Raw genomic sequence first — 18,166 nt, 5'->3', positions numbered from 1 at the left:
AAACATCCACCCATGCATGAAAACACATAAAAAACAGCATGTACAGTATGCTGCAATAACAACTGTGACTCGGTTTGAAAATTGGACTACTTCCTCAAAAAAATGTCTTTGCACTTCCTTGACAATAGAACCCTCTCTCTTTCACTGTTCACTATTTTTTTCTTTATAAAAGCATTAAGCTAAATATATACAGTAGTTAGTTTTATATGAATCATCAAGTATACAGTATGGGGCTTGTATACATGTAATAACAGAGGTAGTCATATATTATACTCTGCAAAAGACTGCTTCTCTGGACATTTAGATTAAAATAACATACCTATACATCTGATATCATGTTGTTATCAGCAACAAAAAAAGATGTAAATATTCAGCCGTTAAATATTAGTTATATTAAAGGTTATGATATGTTGAAAAGTTTTAAAAATAAATATACATATGAAACTATTTATCTTAATTGTTTAACACTATACTTTAGACACACAAAATACATTGTTGCAACAATAAACATTACCGTGTATATTATACTAAAATGTGTTTATAGTTGCACTATGTGAGGCACAGAGCACATCCTTAAACTCCATCTCTACAAATGTGTATGTTGACAACTTTTTACAATCACACCTCAAGCCTTAACAGTAAGTAGATATTAACTCTAAAAAGACATTCCATTCTTCGGTGAGGTTATTGTTTGGGCAAGGTTCCTCCAATCAAACGCTGAATCGTGTTTTTATTGTTTGGGTGCTGCCGTCCTATGCCAACCCTTTTTGCACACTTTTTGTGGTGCGCTCGCTACCTCATTCTGAATGTAATTTGCATATTTATTGTCTGAAAAGACTCTCGCAGAGCCACACAGGTGCATTCAATTCAAACACCCGTAGGCTACGCAAGCAAGCAGCAGGCATCGGTTCTCTTTAAAACTTTTTACTTTTCATTAAAAAAAAAAAAAAAAAAACACTTAACAAGACAACGAGATTCCCCAAAATATCATAAAAGTTTATGTGGATTCACAAGCATTTGAAGTGATGCACGGAACGTGAGAGCACAGCTGAAGTGGAACTTAACGCTGTGAAGGGAAAGTCGTGGCATTTCAACTATTTGAATAAGCACAGGTATGGATTGTATAATACTAAAACATTTCAGTTAGGAATATCTGTCTGTACATTTTGCCCAACTGAATACTGGAATAAATAAATAAATAAATAAATAAATGTACCTGTTAACAAGTTCTCTGTTTTGCAACATAACCCCAATTACAGTAAACTGGATAAAATAAAGAAAACATTTAAAAACAAAATTGTAATATTTTATTTAGATAAAGAACATAATGTGATTATGCATGTGACTACATATATATACAATTTGAGATACACTGTATGAAATGTATTTGAATCAATGAAATTAATTTTTACAGTAACACTTTTAAGAGTATAGTACTGTAGCTTATTTAGTAGAGTAGTTTATATTTGGCTGTTATTTTTATATTGTTCAATATAATATTGAACCCCTGCAGTACGCAGAGTATGGTTTTCATATGTCAGGCATTGTGTATGACACTTGTATGCCATTTCCATATGGGATGATTATGCTTGAAAAATAATAATCGTTCTATAAAGCCATTTAAATAATTGCTCAGGGGGATAGTCATAAAACAATCAAGTTTGACATCCTTATTGTTGTATGCAGCTTGCTGAACAAGTTTGGTTAATATTTTGGTTGTCTTGCTACACCCCTGATAAATGGCTGCTGTCTTGCTAGTAGTATTTTCATAGATGCAATTCAACTCGGACAGTTTTACTCTGAAGTATAATTTGTATACTGTATTCTTAATGGCGCCCGTGTCTATTCTCTGTGTTAAGATGTATATCTTGTTTCCCAGTCTCCAATGTGCTGCATGTTTGCATGACCTGATGATAGCTTACCCATTCTCCTGCTACTACACAGCAGTAATCCTGTGCTCAAGCACTGGTGATAAAAAAGCCCTTTCATTTTTTTTGATAGTTTGAAATATGCAGACTCTTAGTTAATAAATGACCAGAAGGGGTTTATGTTGGCTGACCAGTAACGTTTAGTACTTTCGACAACCCTTTATACAGACAGAGCTTTTTATGTAGTTCATACAGTTCTGTAAATGTTCACCTAGCCACAGAAAAGCACAGTGCTTTTCAAACACAATGCTGCTCTGGTCCAGATGGAAGAACAGCCCCTATTGCTCTGTCTGGCAGATGGCTTTCACTTATATCTGTACAGTACTTGAAACTCATTATCTGTGTAAATGCAATACACGTGCAGAGAAACTGCAATGACTTTATTGAGTTGCTAGTGGGGGTTTTATTGCGCGCTCTTTGCAACAAGGGTGTTGACAGTATTGATTTCAATATCCTGTAATTGTTGTGTTCAGATTGCACTTGTTCAATAGGCTTGGTAGGTTCTGAGTTATCTAGCTGGAACTGGCTTGAACACACTGTCGTTCTGCTGTGTGCCATGTTGGCCTGCTTAGAGATTTCCTCTTTTCCTCAGCTCACCTGTTAAATTCTGTGAGCTCACCTTAACAAAGCAGACACTGTCTGCCTCCTCTTGTGCAAACTGTATTTGGGTGGCTCTCTTTGGTTAAAGTGAGGGATACAAAAGTTATGTATCCATAGTCCAGTAATATAAGCATTGCTGTATATAAACAGCTCTTGTTCTTTCATAGAACAACCCTCAAGCAAGAAACTGGACTTCTAGTTTCACCTCTGAATTGATGACGGTGTTTCAAGTTTACGCCACAAGCTTGTGATCCCTCAAACACAAAATCTAGATTTAATAGCATTAGCATTCTAATTTCAGATCAGTATTGATGTGCTGCATCTTAGAATGAAAAACAATGTATGCTGTAATTAAGAATTCTAACTGCATCTGCCTCACTAATAAGTTTGATCAGTTCCTAAGCTAGGTTTGAACAGGAGCTAAAATGTAAATATTTGTGTACGCAGGGATCAGGCAATGTTTAGAAAGCCGGCACTTGCAGTAAACATGCATCAACACTGGAAAAAGAGGTGCCCTGAAAGATATATGGTACATTGAGTTACCCTGAACCACAGCGAGAATTCAAAGTACAACACCAAACTGTTAGTGCAGTACTGCAGTGTTATATAACGTAATATAACGCAATATATTTGGAGCAGTGCAAAATACTTTTTCTAAGGGCTTGTTACTTACCATTTTATTAAAGTAAAAACCGTGATACATCTTGGCCATAACTCTTATCTTGGGTCATATTTTCAAACATAATTTGAAAAAATGAACTTTAAACTTACAACGGTTATCAGTTATTAGAAAAAATACAAGACTGGTATCTAAAGCACAAGTATTGAGTTGCAGATATCAGGTATCGGATGACGTTGCAGGCAAACAGTAAATCTGGTCTGAATTTACAAAAAAAAAACAGGCACAGAAAGTTACAATAAGTGACCCGTGAAACTAAATGTTGGCCTTTGTGGTTACTAATGATTCATTGTCAATACTTTGAAAGCCCTCCTGTGATCCTCTCATAATCGCTTAATCATACTGAGTAAAGCAAAACATTATTGGCTCTTGGTTCTACACAAATGGTAAGAAATGTGGTGAAACGGTGCTAATATTGCTTAAATCCACAATTTCTTTTCACTCGCTGTACCTCAGAAACCTAAAAGCTGGTAGTGTAGCCAGCTGTCTCTAACAGTCTTTGAGCCTTTGTTGCGCCTGCTGGATGGTCATGTTGTGTCTATGATTCCAGCAGGGCCGCCAATGTCTGCTCAAAGTTCAATTTTTACAGAATCGTTTTTTTCTTGTTTTTTTCAGGTGAAAGAAAATGTCCGCGCTGCCTCAGGTGGTGTGGCACACAGGTTCCTCTCTGGGTGAAGATGCTGAGAAGAATGCAGACCAACCAGAGTGCTCCATTTGCTTCAACTCCTACGACAACATCTTCAAGACCCCCAAAGTCTTGGAGTGTACCCACACCTTCTGCTTGGAGTGCCTCTCCAGGCTGCTTTCGGCCGTGTCTACGGAGCAGAACACCGGACACATCCCCTGCCCTTTCTGTAGGCACCTCACCACCATGCCAGAGAAAGGGCCACCAGCGCTCACCACCAGCCAAGAAGTCCTCTGCAAGCTCCCAGCCCACCTTCAGCAGGAGGAGCCTGTCTGGATGGAAGGAGCCATGCTGTGCTACAAAAAGTCCCCTGACTCCAGCACCTCGGACTTCTGTATCTGCATAGACATTGGGATTACAAAGTCCGAGAACGCTGCGGAAGTGGCCCCGGCGCCCTCTCGCGGCCTCCTGTCACGCTGCGGTTTGCTAAATGACTGGAAGAGGTTGCTCCTCTTCATCATACTCATGGTCATGCTGGTGTGCATCATACTGTGGCCTCTGCAGTGTGTCTTTACTACGGGAAGCCTTAGATGCTTCAGCAAGTCAAACGCATCTATAAGTAGTGTGACAACTATTAGTACCACCAGGAACTAAAACCACTGTAGTGCTCAGCCAGTCAGACACTCGGCGCTTGCTTCAATGCAATGTACCACTTTTACTTATGGGAGTGGTTAGAACGTTTGTCATGGAAGGTTTAGAAACCTGAAGCTGACCTGATGCATTACTGTATTGAATGGCAGGTCGTATCCAGCACGCTGTTTTATGTGTGTGTGTGTGGATTTCTAGTAACTACAAAGTGAAATGCAATTCAATATGTTAACGTAACATTGGTACTGCTAAAAGTTTACTTTGTTATTAAACAAAATGTTTGCTCTTTATTGTTGACTCCAAGTGATGGTGATTTCTGTGTTAACCAAATGTTTCTTGCACAGTGTAGTCACACAACACACTGTGTTTATGCAAGCCAAAGAACATGAATAATCTCTGCATCAAAATGAAGGGATTGTGATACGTACCATCTTTGTGATGAACTATTACTTACATCTAGTAATGATACTTCAGCCAAGAAACACTGCCTTATCATTGATGTGTTTTCAACGCAGGGATTAGAGGATGAATTCAGTGTCGTGAAGTTAAATTGGAGCGTACAGTAGTGTAACCACCGGCTGGTTTCACAAAGTTAGTCACCTAAAATAAGAGTCTGTGGAACCAGCCACAGTGTATTGGGAAGGAATGTTAAATGGTGAATTTATGATGAGTGCAATAACACCAGGACAGGCTGTTAACTTCACTAATATTTTATTATAGTAAGATATTTGACTTTGAGTGGAGTCTGGAGCATTGCCTAGCCCTAATGCAGTTCTATATGTTCTTATACATTCCATCATTCCAATGTATTGCCAATTGTCATTCTGTACAATTTACTTTCTATTGCAGAAATCATAGCTACATATATACTGTATAAGTAAATCAAATGTAAAGAATATTGGGAAGTGATCATCATGATTTTAAAGACAGGTGAAATATTTTACCCATTTTGTTGAGGTAATCGAGAGAATAATCAAGCCCAAGTGCTGTTTCTTATTGTAAGGATCTGGTACTCCATGTAGTCCTGTTTTAAAAGAGCACTAACCAATGCTTTGAAATCCATTCGTACCCCTTTCTAGTGGTAGTACTGTCTGACGTATCTGCATATTCCAAATTGAAATCTGAAATACCAGAAACAGGCAAATGATCTTCAATAGAAGAATAGGGACCTCTTAAAGTGTTAGGAGGAGGTGATTAGCATGTGTCAAATCATTTGATCACATTAGTAGCACTGTTAGGTAAGGAAATAATAGATTTTTGAAACCTTGGTTTTGGTCTTTTTTTTAACCATCTCAAGTTTAACATGGGTCTTTCTCCTTTTTAGAGTTAAAAATGTGCACTATGTCCTCTGAAACTTCAAACATAATGTGTGCACCAAGCAGAGCATAACAAAGATACAATAACAAACATTACGACACACAGTTTTAGTACTTGTATGTAGTAATACAAAACAGTGTTTTAACATGTTGCTGTAAATAGTGTCATATTCCATAATGAAAAAAAATAATGCCATAAATGTATATTTTGTAGATTGTAAATGTCATTGTTATGGTACTGTATTTTTGCATTTTGCTGTATATATTTTTTTTTTATATATAAAAGACTGCAATAAACATTTTATTAAAACACAGTTTTTTTTTTTTTTTTTAGTTTATCATTGGCACTGCGAAAAGCATTTGCACAACATTAACAGGGGAATTCTGGAATGAAGATATTACAGTGTACTGCCCCAAGGCATTTTCCATTGCTGCAGTGTATTTGCTTTCTGCCTGAGCAGATAGTGTTGTGTTGTATTGTTATTGCAGCTTAGGGGTCATAAGGACATCCAGGTAACGACTCTCTCACTCACTCATGCTGGGGGAACATACCTGACTTCAACGTACGCAGTTTACAGTTTAGCGACTCGACACAAGTTCTATTTTTAAGTCTGCATCTAATAAAACTCTGTGGGGTATAATGTTATTTTTTAGGATTTGCTGGGAGCACCTATCACCTTTGACCCCAGCCAATACACACTTCATGTATATTCTTTTATTCACACTACCAACGTTATGCACGATCAACACGTTTTGAAAAAGTGATTATTAATAAGGTGAATCACATGGTTTCAATGCATGTTGGCCACACAGTATTTAGGAAGTGTGGATAAGGGATTAGAAGTATTTCACACTCATCTAGTGCCCCCGTGTTAATAATATGTAATTATGTGTGCTTAGAGCAGCCATTGTTACATACTGTAGCGTAACTAAGTTATTTGACAAATGATCATTTCAATCCGTTCTAGACATCCAGATTGCTCTCAACTGCACTGCCTTTCCTTGATTTAGACGATGTAACAATGCAGAGCTATTTAATTGCTAGTTCTATTAAGCACCTGTTAGGCAGGTAATTAAATTATGTGTTGGTTGCAGTTCAAGGTATTCCTCCCATTTTAAAGCAGATTTGTTTTTTATGTTTTCAGAGAGAAGTTTCAGCAGTATGTTTGGATCTACAGAAATCACACTGTGTAACTCAAGTTAGACTGGCTGAACAGGGATCTGATTATTAGTGCTACCACAAGTGTATTTTGAAGACTAGCATGTTGTATCAAATTTATATGGATTGTAAATAACTTTTCTGAGGACTGCCAGTAAATGCACTGTGGGAATGAATTAGCTGTTTTCCTGGTTGCTGTGAAGAATCCACTTGGATGTGCATTTGCAAAATGAGGACTACCGTGTAACTTAGCATTCAGGTAAGTGCTAGCTTATGCTTATCTAATCATGTGTGGATTTTGTACAAACCACATTAGCCAGAACCTGCATAAAAATACAGTCGTAGGTAATTATGACAAGATTAAGTTACATCATTATTGCATGAGTAATTTTCAAGATGCATCAGATAATTAGTTTGTAATAATTAGAAATGACTTTCATTAAAAAAAAGCATTTGTTTCTTCAGGTTTGTTGAATTGTTTCAGGTATGTTCTTGCAGAAGAATTTTGCAAAGCCTGTAGTTATAACAAACATACCAGTACTGAATATGGAGTTTGCTAACCGGTTCTACTGATCATATTTGTGAGTAAAATTCTGTGGTTAGTGAAGGTGATAAGATAGAGAGCTCTTCAATGACTAACCACCACGGCATAAACCATTACTTACAATGGGGAGCTAGGACTTGGATTGACTGCTTGGAAAGGTCACTGTTGTTGCAAAATAAGTCAGTGAAAGTTTAACACTATTATACAAACTCGCCTGTCAAGTGCCACTTATTTTAGGATGGGATTGCTAATTTAAATGTTATTCTGCTTTTCAGTTTCATACTGTGTGTTTAGAGCTGCCTCAATGCAGGGATGGAAATAAGACTCCCATTGCATGGCACGTTTTTTATCCATTACTAGTTTTACAATGAGTTTAATAAGACGCACCTGAACTTGTTACCTAAACAATGTAGTTAATCAAGGTCATAGTAAAACCTGGAACGGGTGCAACAGGAGTCTTATTTGTACCTCTGTAATGGATATCAAAGAAAGTTATATTTAAGTATATTAAGGAAATACTAATTCCAGTATACTTGAGGCACAGTACAACATAGGGTCCAAGTAGGTGATCTGTATTGCTATTGACATTCCAGTAGTAAGAAAATAGAAAACAGCCCTTAGGCATCCAGTAACACAGAGTTTAAAAGTGGGTTCTGCAGGATAACAGCCTCAAGCAAGTCTCAATACTGAAATATAAATGTTTTTTTATGTCCTTATGCAAGGCATTTGTTTTCCACTCTGTTACTAAGAATAACTGCTGAAGTTTAGTATTAACTGAAAAAGGATCTAAACCACGAACCAGTTTCCACCCACTGACTTTCTCCACTAAAGCCTTTACCCCAGATCATCGGACTGTCACGTAGTGAACATACTGCAGTGGCAGAACGTGGACTGGAGGGATTTTGAAGGAACGTGATCCAGCACTAGTATGGAGGACTGACTCAGAATGATACCCAAATACCTACAAATGTTTTTTACGTGCTGCCGCAGTGCTTTATAAAACTGGTTTCTGAATAGTAAATGATTCATAGTTAGTGCAGAGGGGAGACCCACAAGCTTGTAGGTTAAAGGCATGCCATGCAGGCAGACTCATTGTAAGCTGAAGGAGCCTGACAACAATGTAATGGAACATTAGATGGAGAGAATCTAGTTCTCACCTGCTTGTGGATGAATCACACAGGGCATGATGGGAAAACCTGACAGGGTGGAACAAGTAATGCCAAGAGGCTCACTTTTTGGTTTAAAGTGGTAATAATGCCCAAGTCCTTGCCTGACAGAGTTCCCCAATATATAAGCACACTGAACTGTACTTTAATAACAGTTTCATTCCTGTTCGTAAGATACATTTTGGCTCATAATTACCTTTATCTTGAACCCTCATCCTGGAATTATTTGCCTGATAATAAGGAGGGTCCCGATTTCCTATACCCTGGTATAAAAATATTTTACATGGCTGCAATGTGACCACGTAACCTACAGTGTTGTGTTGAATAAATGTCTGTATTCTGAAATAGGCAAAGAATCAAAATGCAATCAAAAGCAACAATAAGGTGACTGGTAATAATTTTGCTAGGGGTAATATCCTTGATGATCACTTCTTTAACTGCCAGCCCGAAGTATACCGCATTCTTCTTATCGTTTTATTATTAGTTATTTATTTGGCATACACGTTTATCCAGGCAGCTGGCTACACGGTACAGGTCTGTGGTGAAAAATCTTCTTTGTTTGTGATGGAATGTTTTTGGGTGTGGTGGGGAGGATTCAACTTTTAAAAAGAAAAAAAAAAACATAAGGAACTAAGTAAAGTAAACAAACCTTTCACCTAATACCGGCCTGCATCAGAGCTGTTTTTTTTTTTTCAGTATCTCCCATAAAAGTGAATACTCTGTGCCTGACTGCTCTTTGTTACCTGATTAAGTGATTGATGTGGCACCAGGAACAAACCAGTCACAGAAAGCAGCTTTGTTTATCATACAGCCAGCTGGAGCATGAGAATGCCAGTCAGACGGCTGCATTGCAGGAGGTTACGCACACGTTTGTTACAGCTCCACGCACACAATCCCAGGATAACCAAGATACAGGTGGCTGATGCAATCCAGGGCAGTCCAATTACAATGCTATTGTGGTCAATTACAGTCATCATTATGCTGCAGTAATTATAATAAAGTAACATAAACAACTAGACACATTAACATGTTTGCTCTATTCTAAATAACCCAGCAATAATCACAGATACAAATACATTTGAGAATAATGATTGAAGTACAAATGCGTAATTGAATTGCAATCAGTTACAGTTACAATTACGCAGATGTGCTAAGGTTCCCCTACAATTACATTGTAACTACAATGAATTACACAATTACAATTGTAATTTACCCCAGGTCTGATCCAGGGTGATTTCCCCAGTGCTGTAAAATGCTCTAAAATCCAGCTGTGGCTTACCAGATTGAATACATTTTGACTCCTGAATAACATGGCTTGTGCTGTAATTTTTATATCAATAAAAAAAAAATGACGGGCTCCTATCCAAGTTGGTACTATACAGTTGAATCCCAGTAATACTGATCTTTAGTTTAAAAACAACATTGCTTTATAAATCTGTACAGTTAAAGACTGGGTGAATTTCAAACTGCATTGGCTGCTCAGAGATTATTCTTCTCTGATAGGTTTCCCCCAGGAGTCGAGGTGTGTTGTGTGTCCCTGCAGCAATGCTGCATTCCTTTTCGTTTCTGATGTTATTTTGACGATGGAATCCTTCTTCGAGACAAATGGTGCCAATGCTGAAGAGTAGGTAAGCTTCATATTACATGTTTTTTTTTTCTAACTGCCCCCTTGCATTATAATGTCCTGATTGTGTTTTTCTGCCTTCTGTTTTTACTATTAAGGTGTTCATTGCAATGACTATGTAGTTGTGATTGTAGTGGAAGCTTGACACACCTGGTGGTACAATCCTCGAACCCTGACCCTCATTTGGTGCCTTACTATTAACTCAATAGAACAGAAGCATTAAAAATACAAGGCTGGATATATAATGATATTTCATAAAGGAAACCCCTTTGGAACCATTACTAGAGCCCGACATTACCATGGCAACACAAGGTTTCTTAAAGACGTCGTGGCACTGGTTTCTCGGAGTAGAGCATGATTATGCTTTGCAGTAGAAAGATGATAGATGAGTGATTTGATACTCAGTTGTGTGACTGGTTCCCCCAGTTGGTCGGGTGTAGACCCAACTTAACAATGGGACTTTGCGGATTGACTCTGCAGCATTTCGGTTGTTGAAGGGCAAGTGGTGCTAGTCATGTCATTTTTTTTTTGCTAGCCAGTTCACTCGTGAGTCTGATAATTTTGCTGCTGGATAGGAAAGTTAAATACAGCAAGGGAGGTTAATGATAATTCTTGCCTTTGTGGTTCAATAGCATTCGCTTCTGGTAACTGTATACTGTAAACGCAATCTGTTCCTGGAGTGACTGAACAATGACTTTGCATTGTGTTTTGTAATTTTTTGCATCACAGCCGTTGCTACGTTTCCTTTTTATCTTATAGTTAATTATCTGAGTTATATTTTTGCCATGTCACACAAGCCGAATTAGTCAGACTTGTACCAAGCACCACCTCTCTCCCTCTCCTTTTTTATGTCCCTTTTAGACTGTCCTTTTAGAGTGGTTGCTACTGACAGACTTTATACATCTTCTTTATAGAAATGTTGTCTTAAGTATATCTCCCTGTATGCATGTCTGCAGAAAACAAAGCTGATATCGCACATGCAGTCTTATTTGAACTGTCAGGAAAAATTAGATTAGCTGAAACTTAGCTTTTTTCAAACAAAACATTCTACAGTAAAAACAACTAAACATACTACAAAAGGAGCATTCCTTGCTTACTCACAGTGAGCTAGCGACTATGAATAAGGAAGTCAGGTTATTTGAGCTTTCTCCAAGTTCCCGGTTTGAATTCCTTTGGGGATGATGAATCTCACTAATGCTATTTACACACTGACATGTACACACGTTGAATGCGTATCTGTTTACTTTCAGCCAGTAAGGGCTGGTTTACGTTGAGTCATCTTTAGACTTAAGGGTACTCACTTTGCTATATAGGGCACTTCATGAATCATGTGGTTGCTACCGTGTAAGGCTGCTCTTATGAATAAGGAATTTGGTAAGGGATAGTATTTAAAGTGATTGTAGCAAACTAAATAATTAATTGCTTCATACCTCCTGTGCACTTCCATTTATTACCCACTGTGGGTTTTAGATGGGCAGTTTTGAAAGAAACACATGTATTTTTACATGTGTTACACAACTCTTCTTTTGTATGCACCTGATCATTGGTTAAAGTGAGTGGGGGGCCCAGCCCCTTATCTAAAAATTGCTAAGGAGAGCCCCCCCCCCCCCAGCTATATGGAACAAGAGGCCAAGGGGAGCTGAAACAATATTCTAGGATAATTGAAAGTTTATGGAGGAACTACAACGAGGAGTGTACGATTATACATGAAAACTGTCCAGTTAAATTGTCATTGTGTGGGATAATCATAACTCTTATTCAAATAACAGAGAGCAAGTAACAGACCATCACCAAGTCTTCCCAAACAATGTTATTCTTCCGATCTTCTATAAAAAATATATAAAAGGATAGATTCCTAGATTACTCTGCAAATAGAAACATTTTCAGAAAGACTTTCTTCTGTGATATGCTTCATAGAATGTTGTACTGGATAGTTTTTTAATCTCTTGCTGGGATATACAGTACGGGAAGCTGTTTTTGTCGTACTCATGTATTACACTGTTGTTCCTTGTTAATAATCATCAAAACCACATGTGTAGCTACTGTGTGTTTTATAAATGGATTCTTAAATATGTACTCATTCATTGTTGGGATGTAGGACACCTGTATGTATATATATATATATATATATATATATATATTTTTTTTTTTTTCCAAAAATATTTCCAATTTATACATTATGAACTGTAGAGGGGGTGTTTTTATTTCATTTATTTTGTACCACTAAAAATAATGTTTTAATTGGTCCCACCTTGACGTTTTAGATATTGTTACATACAGATATGCGTGGCTAGATGTTTGATTTTGTTTTCATAACCCTGGTACACAAACAGCCCTGTGTTCCTATTGTAAATGGTGGCTCTATTCAGATTTTAGATAGTCCCCAGGCTGCACTCTCTCAGTAAAAAAAAACTGTCCATATCATTAAGACAGCAGTGCAGTTTAAGGTTAACTTGTAGATGGATCATTCGACTGAGGCTGCTCTTCCAATGCCCAGTTACTGGGCTTGGGATTAATGTGTGTATGATCCCCTGCCACAGCACAGTGGAGTACAGCTGCCTGCTTTGTGAGTTTCTGAAAAGGTCGGCCGTCCAGCCTGGATCACTTGCCAAGTTCCAGCTCGGCATCTGAACATAAGAAGGAGACTGTAGTGGAGCCAGCACCTGATAATTGAATTACATTTCCAAAGTGATATCTCTGACCTTTGGGCAGGCAGAGAAGTGGATCACTTAGATGGAAAATCACAACATACCGAGATCTAGGTTGTGGATTGGCTTCAACAGCCCTTCCCTAGATAGTTGATAGCGTGGGTGTGGCCACTTTATAAGGAACCATTCAGAAATAAAGCAGGTGCAAGCTGAACCATGTGGGACTGGCATGGTGGGCGGTGCAGTATATAAGGCCTGGAGCGGTTAGCTGTAATACGGTTGTACAGTGCCATGGTGTTATAGCAAAGGCTTATGATAGTAGGATTAGGAATAAAGTGGATAATCTATTTTGTAATAAAATGCACTTTAACTGCTTGATCTAGTTTTGAAGTCCTTTTTTGTTCTCGCTGGAATATGTAAACTTTGAGCACTCTATCATACAATGCTTGGTCATACTAAAAAACAAATATAGTTGTTGTAAAACATTTTGAGAAATGACACTGACGAAACTTTAGCGCAGGAGAGTTTAGAAAACCTTAAGCAATTCAGATTCAAAGCACACAGTCAATTGGAATTTGGAACTTGCAATTGGGAATGGAAGTAATGTTCTAACAAAGTATCTTGTTTTCAAAGGAACACGCTGGCATTCAGCCTCGCATCCAGGAATATTGCACATTGTGTTTGTCCCACGAGACTGCTGCACAGAACAGATAGAGTTTAGCATCACAATGAGTGACACTTTATTTTCTGTTTAAGTGAATTCCACTGCAAAAAACAGCTTGGCAAAAAACCTAATCAGTTTTTAGGATGCCACCATATGTGATGTAGCAGTAATCTGAATTCAGACTCATTGTGGCGTGCAGTGGTATTGGGCTCAGATGTAAGGTTAACCCTTGATTCTCTGTTTGACCTTGTAATTATTTCTTTGGAGCTTAAGCAAGAACCATCTGCTTGACTTGTATCTTTTTTTTTTTTTTTTTTTTTTAGGGTAAAATACTTTTAATGCCAAGACACAGTTTGTAATTATTTTTATTCAAATGTTCTAGTAAAATATGTCAGCTAATGCACATATAGTACTGTAACAGGCTTTGCTTAATTACAGCACAATAGTAATACATTATTATTTAAATTGCATACATATATACTGTATACAGACATTAATGTTAATATACATAGATATCGGTATATAGTTACATAATGTACATCAGGGCACATTAGCTCGTATCTATCTGTCCATCTATCTACCTGTCTATCTTTCATTTAATTATAAAGTCACCTATCATTTACTGTAAACCATTGATTAATTGTTTCTTCATTTTTACAAAGCCAGTTAGCTTCTCCCTGTCCTGCTACAGAAGTTGTAAAATTTCCAGAAAATGAATAGTATTTTTCCAGAACACCCCCATCCAATCCCTGGCCTCTCTCAAGCTGAGGCTGTCAATTATGCAGATTTTGTGTTGCGGTTTAGTTTAACTGTCGAATGACTGGCATGGGAGTTCTCATTGCGTCTGCAGTATTACAGTACTTGCTTGTGCCGTCTCTTTTGTTGTGCAGGTATATTAGTAAAGTAATTATATGTGGCGGAATACAATGGCTCCCCCTACTGGTTGCATGCAATACATTATTCTTCGTACTGACTACGTATTGATTATCATCAGCTGTATAAAACGTCTGTAATGCATTAAGACATCTGTATGTAAAATATCTATTCAGAGATACCGGGGTATTTAGAAAGTAAAGGGGTCTGACTGAGGGGAACAAAGGACAATATAACCAGACAGTACTGTATCTCAAAATCATTTAAAGAGATTTCTTAATGACAGTTTGGCATGTCTGGTTAGCACAACATTGTTTCAAGATAACTTTAAATTAAATTTAGATATCTGTAAATCATGTCAAGATATCTGCAATCCATTTAAAGATGTAATGCAATTTGAAATCGCTCTAAATGATTAATTTGCTTGCTGTAGTATCAGGCCATTAAACTACTTCTCTGGCCTTGGTCTACAAAACCACTAATAATTTATATTTTTATGAGAAAAGAATAAGAGTGATATTGACAGATTTTGTCACATTATTTAAAATGTTGCATATGATCAATTCAACCCAGTTTATTGCAATGTTTTTTCATATTGTAGAGCACAAATATACTATGACACATGTTCTTATGTGGATTGCATTATAACCACTGTATGTTGCAAAGCCATTTTCATTTTCAATTTAGTGATTGAAAATGCAAGATGCCCTTTTTGCATTTTTGGTGCTATTTTAAATTGACATAACTCATTTGTGAGCGGATTTGTATTTGAGCAGATAGGCTTCCATACTCTGTGAGTGACTGTAGTATATCCATTACTCCTGTGTATAACCCTTTATCGTAGCACACGTTCAGCCTTGATATTAAACTAATGCTCACTGACCTTGCACTGTGTGAGAGTATTGACTGGATCTGTGAGGTGATTACTGGCTTATATGCAGCACAGTGACACTGACAGCACTTGGAGACCACCGATTAATAAAACTTTATTTCCTGCATCTTCATAAGGTTTGCATGCAGGGGGGGGGAAAAAGCTAGTCTCATTTTAAAAATCCCTGGTGTTAAATCGATGTTGTGTTTCATTTAGAAGTTAAAGCATTTGTGTCACAATAGACATTCGGTACTGCAGGCGATCCAGAATGCACTTGTCAGTTGTTCAATAGAAAGTCAAAGAGTCACTTTGAGAGCAGAATATCAGGGGAGAATGCTCTGCTCATTATCTGAGAACTTTAACATCCACATTAAGCAGGAAAATGGGCCTTTTGTTTTTCTTCAGCACACGGGCCACCCCCACACTTCATCCTGGCACTGGTGTAGGTGTTGCCCTGTGCCCAATCTATTTATGCCTCGGGTATGCCTACATAAGATGATTCCAGTACTGCACCAACTGTATACGTGATCTCTGTGTTAATGGTATTACCAGCTTAGCATCTTATCTGTGCGTTAGGTTTCTTTCCCTTTTCAATACAATAGGATGGTTCAAACGGATGTGGAGGATGTAAGAGGTGTACAGCCAGCTGAAAGCAGATACAGTATGACCCCTTTGCGTCTTTAAAAAAGAAACCCTGACTCGTTCAATTCAGAGGAGCTACTATTATAAAATGCAATCCCATGTAGAACGGATCCTGTCTGAATCCAATTTGGTTTTCCAATTGGGGGGGGGGTGTCAGATTGCTTGCTAGGAATATCAATACCCTGCTGCATCGTGAATGGCGAGTGTGAATAGTGTTTAATGTTATCCGTGTACAATGTTCTTTTCATAATTTTGGCTTCTGTTCACACTACATTTTGATTGTCCTGAGTTTACCTCGCCTTTTTAACAGCAGGGACACACGCTTTATTCCCCTTGAAACTTCCATTTCACAGGAAACATCAACAGCCCTAATATAAAACTCCCTTTTCGGTTGATGGGTGTGACTGTTTGTTTATTTTATTTATTAGTTTATTTAGCAGACGCCTTTATCCAAGGCAACTTACAGAGGCCAGGGTGTGTGAACTATGCATCAGCTGCAGAGTCACTTACAACTACGTCTCACCTGAAGGACAGAGCACAAGGAGGTTAAGTGATTTGCTCAGGGTCACACAATGAGTCAGTGGCTAAGGTGGGGTTTGAACCGGAGACCTTCTGCTTATCAGCCCTTTTCTTTAACCACTGGACCACACAGCCTCCTGTGCATAGCAAGTACTGTGTTGAGATTTCAGGTAGCTTATGGTTTTGTTTTGTCTGAGGTAAAAACCAACCCCATAACAGTTTGCATTTTTTTCCAAACCATAGGTTTCGTACGTTTTCACCACTCTGAAATGCTGTTACCTCACTTCAGCAGATAATTGCGAAGTGTGTTCAGTAATTAGACTTGTATTCTTAATCATTTAACTTGTTACAGTAGCACAAAGCATTAATTCAATTTGCCTTTAAATAATACCAAAGTACAATATCCCAAAGCAACCTAGGGTTTCAATTTCAATTGGTACAACCATTCAAAATCTGGTTATGACCATCGTAACAGCTGTATTTGGTCATAACTTGCAACCATAAACATTTATGAGCACGTCAAATGTTTCTTATAAATGGAAACAGCTGGTGACTCATGATGGAGAGAGACAGGAGTGTGCAATCAACCATTACCAACTAAACATGTTACAACATCATACAGGCCTTATGTTCTGGTGCAATTAATCAAAGAATAACCAGAGAAATAAAGCTTGGGGCTTCAAACACCTACGTTACCCAATTAATCATTTCAAAATGTGTCAAGTTTTTCCTTGCTATACTACATTAACAGCACAGTATATTGCTGATATACCACCCTTCTGTCGAGGGGCTGGGTGGTTATTGGCATTTCACAGTGGCAAACGTCATGGCTAAAGCTTCACAAAAATTGACTTATAAAAGCAATTTAATCATCCCATCTTCATCCCATCGAACCAGCTCTTTCTGTCTCTCTATAAAGTCACTTGGAGATGGTTTAAAACATTACCTACACAACATGAGCACTGTGATAGTTACAGGCGCTGGTTTCAGTGACCCAGTAATCCAGTGCAGAGGTTTAACTTCTCTATGTACAGTAGAACCACTCTGCAGTGTATATGAAACCACACTGAGATAGACTAGCAATACATACAATTTCCTTGCAGAACTGGTGTAGTTCAGATCATTTAAGAATTGTCTCACAGAAGCAGCACATGGCTTTTATTTAGGCTGCTTCCCTACCTTTTACTGTCCGGTAGAAGTCATTTGATGAATCGTATTCAATGTCTGGGTGAACAATAGTTTTGATAAAGTTTCAAAGATGTTCTCTAAGCTTTCATGAACCATACCAGACACTCCCAGTCTTGCTCAAGCAGCGTAGAAAGATGCTTCAGACTTTTTACAACGAAACAAGATGTGCAATAGGCAGGGATGAAATGGGATTGTGAAACTTAAGACAACGACTTTAAATCACTTTTGGGGTTCTTGGGAAGGACTATGCCTTTATTGACCTTTAGAAATTGAACTGCTGACATGATATGAAACCAACTGCACCAGGAGACATGGAGCGTTCAGGTAACGTGTTACATTATTTTCTCATAAACGTTCCAGAGTACAATGAATACTTTACATAACAAAAGAGACACATCGCTTTGAAAGTTTTGGTAACCTCACTGTCATGTTGGGATTTATTTTTAAATGTATGTTTGGGAATACTAAGAGC

The 18,166-nt window shown here is 37.9% G+C and overlaps 1 protein-coding gene and 1 long non-coding RNA gene across 3 annotated transcripts in view; both read left to right on the top strand.

Annotated features, from left to right (window-relative positions):
- Positions 1-818: 818 nt before the first annotated feature.
- LOC117432216 (RING finger protein 223) lies at positions 819-6,110 on the top strand. Its single transcript, XM_034053801.3, has 2 exons — positions 819-1,112; positions 3,823-6,110. Exon 2 carries the CDS (start codon positions 3,833-3,835, stop codon positions 4,484-4,486), a length of 654 nt encoding a protein of 217 aa, XP_033909692.2. The 5' UTR covers positions 819-1,112; positions 3,823-3,832; the 3' UTR covers positions 4,487-6,110.
- Positions 6,111-6,922: 812 nt separating this feature from the next.
- LOC131701830 (uncharacterized) overlaps positions 6,923-18,166 on the top strand; it is a 53,962-nt gene continuing 42,718 nt past the window's right edge. For both annotated transcript variants that reach the window (XR_009309048.1, XR_009309047.1), the window contains exons 1-2: positions 6,923-7,214; positions 10,169-10,293. This is a non-coding gene — a long non-coding RNA (uncharacterized LOC131701830). The remainder of the gene's footprint in view (positions 7,215-10,168; positions 10,294-18,166) is intronic.

This window comes from Acipenser ruthenus, chromosome 27 (assembly GCF_902713425.1).
Source record: "Acipenser ruthenus chromosome 27, fAciRut3.2 maternal haplotype, whole genome shotgun sequence".
NCBI lineage: Eukaryota > Metazoa > Chordata > Actinopteri > Acipenseriformes > Acipenseridae > Acipenser > Acipenser ruthenus.
This window is presented reverse-complemented; position numbering and strand designations above follow the sequence as displayed.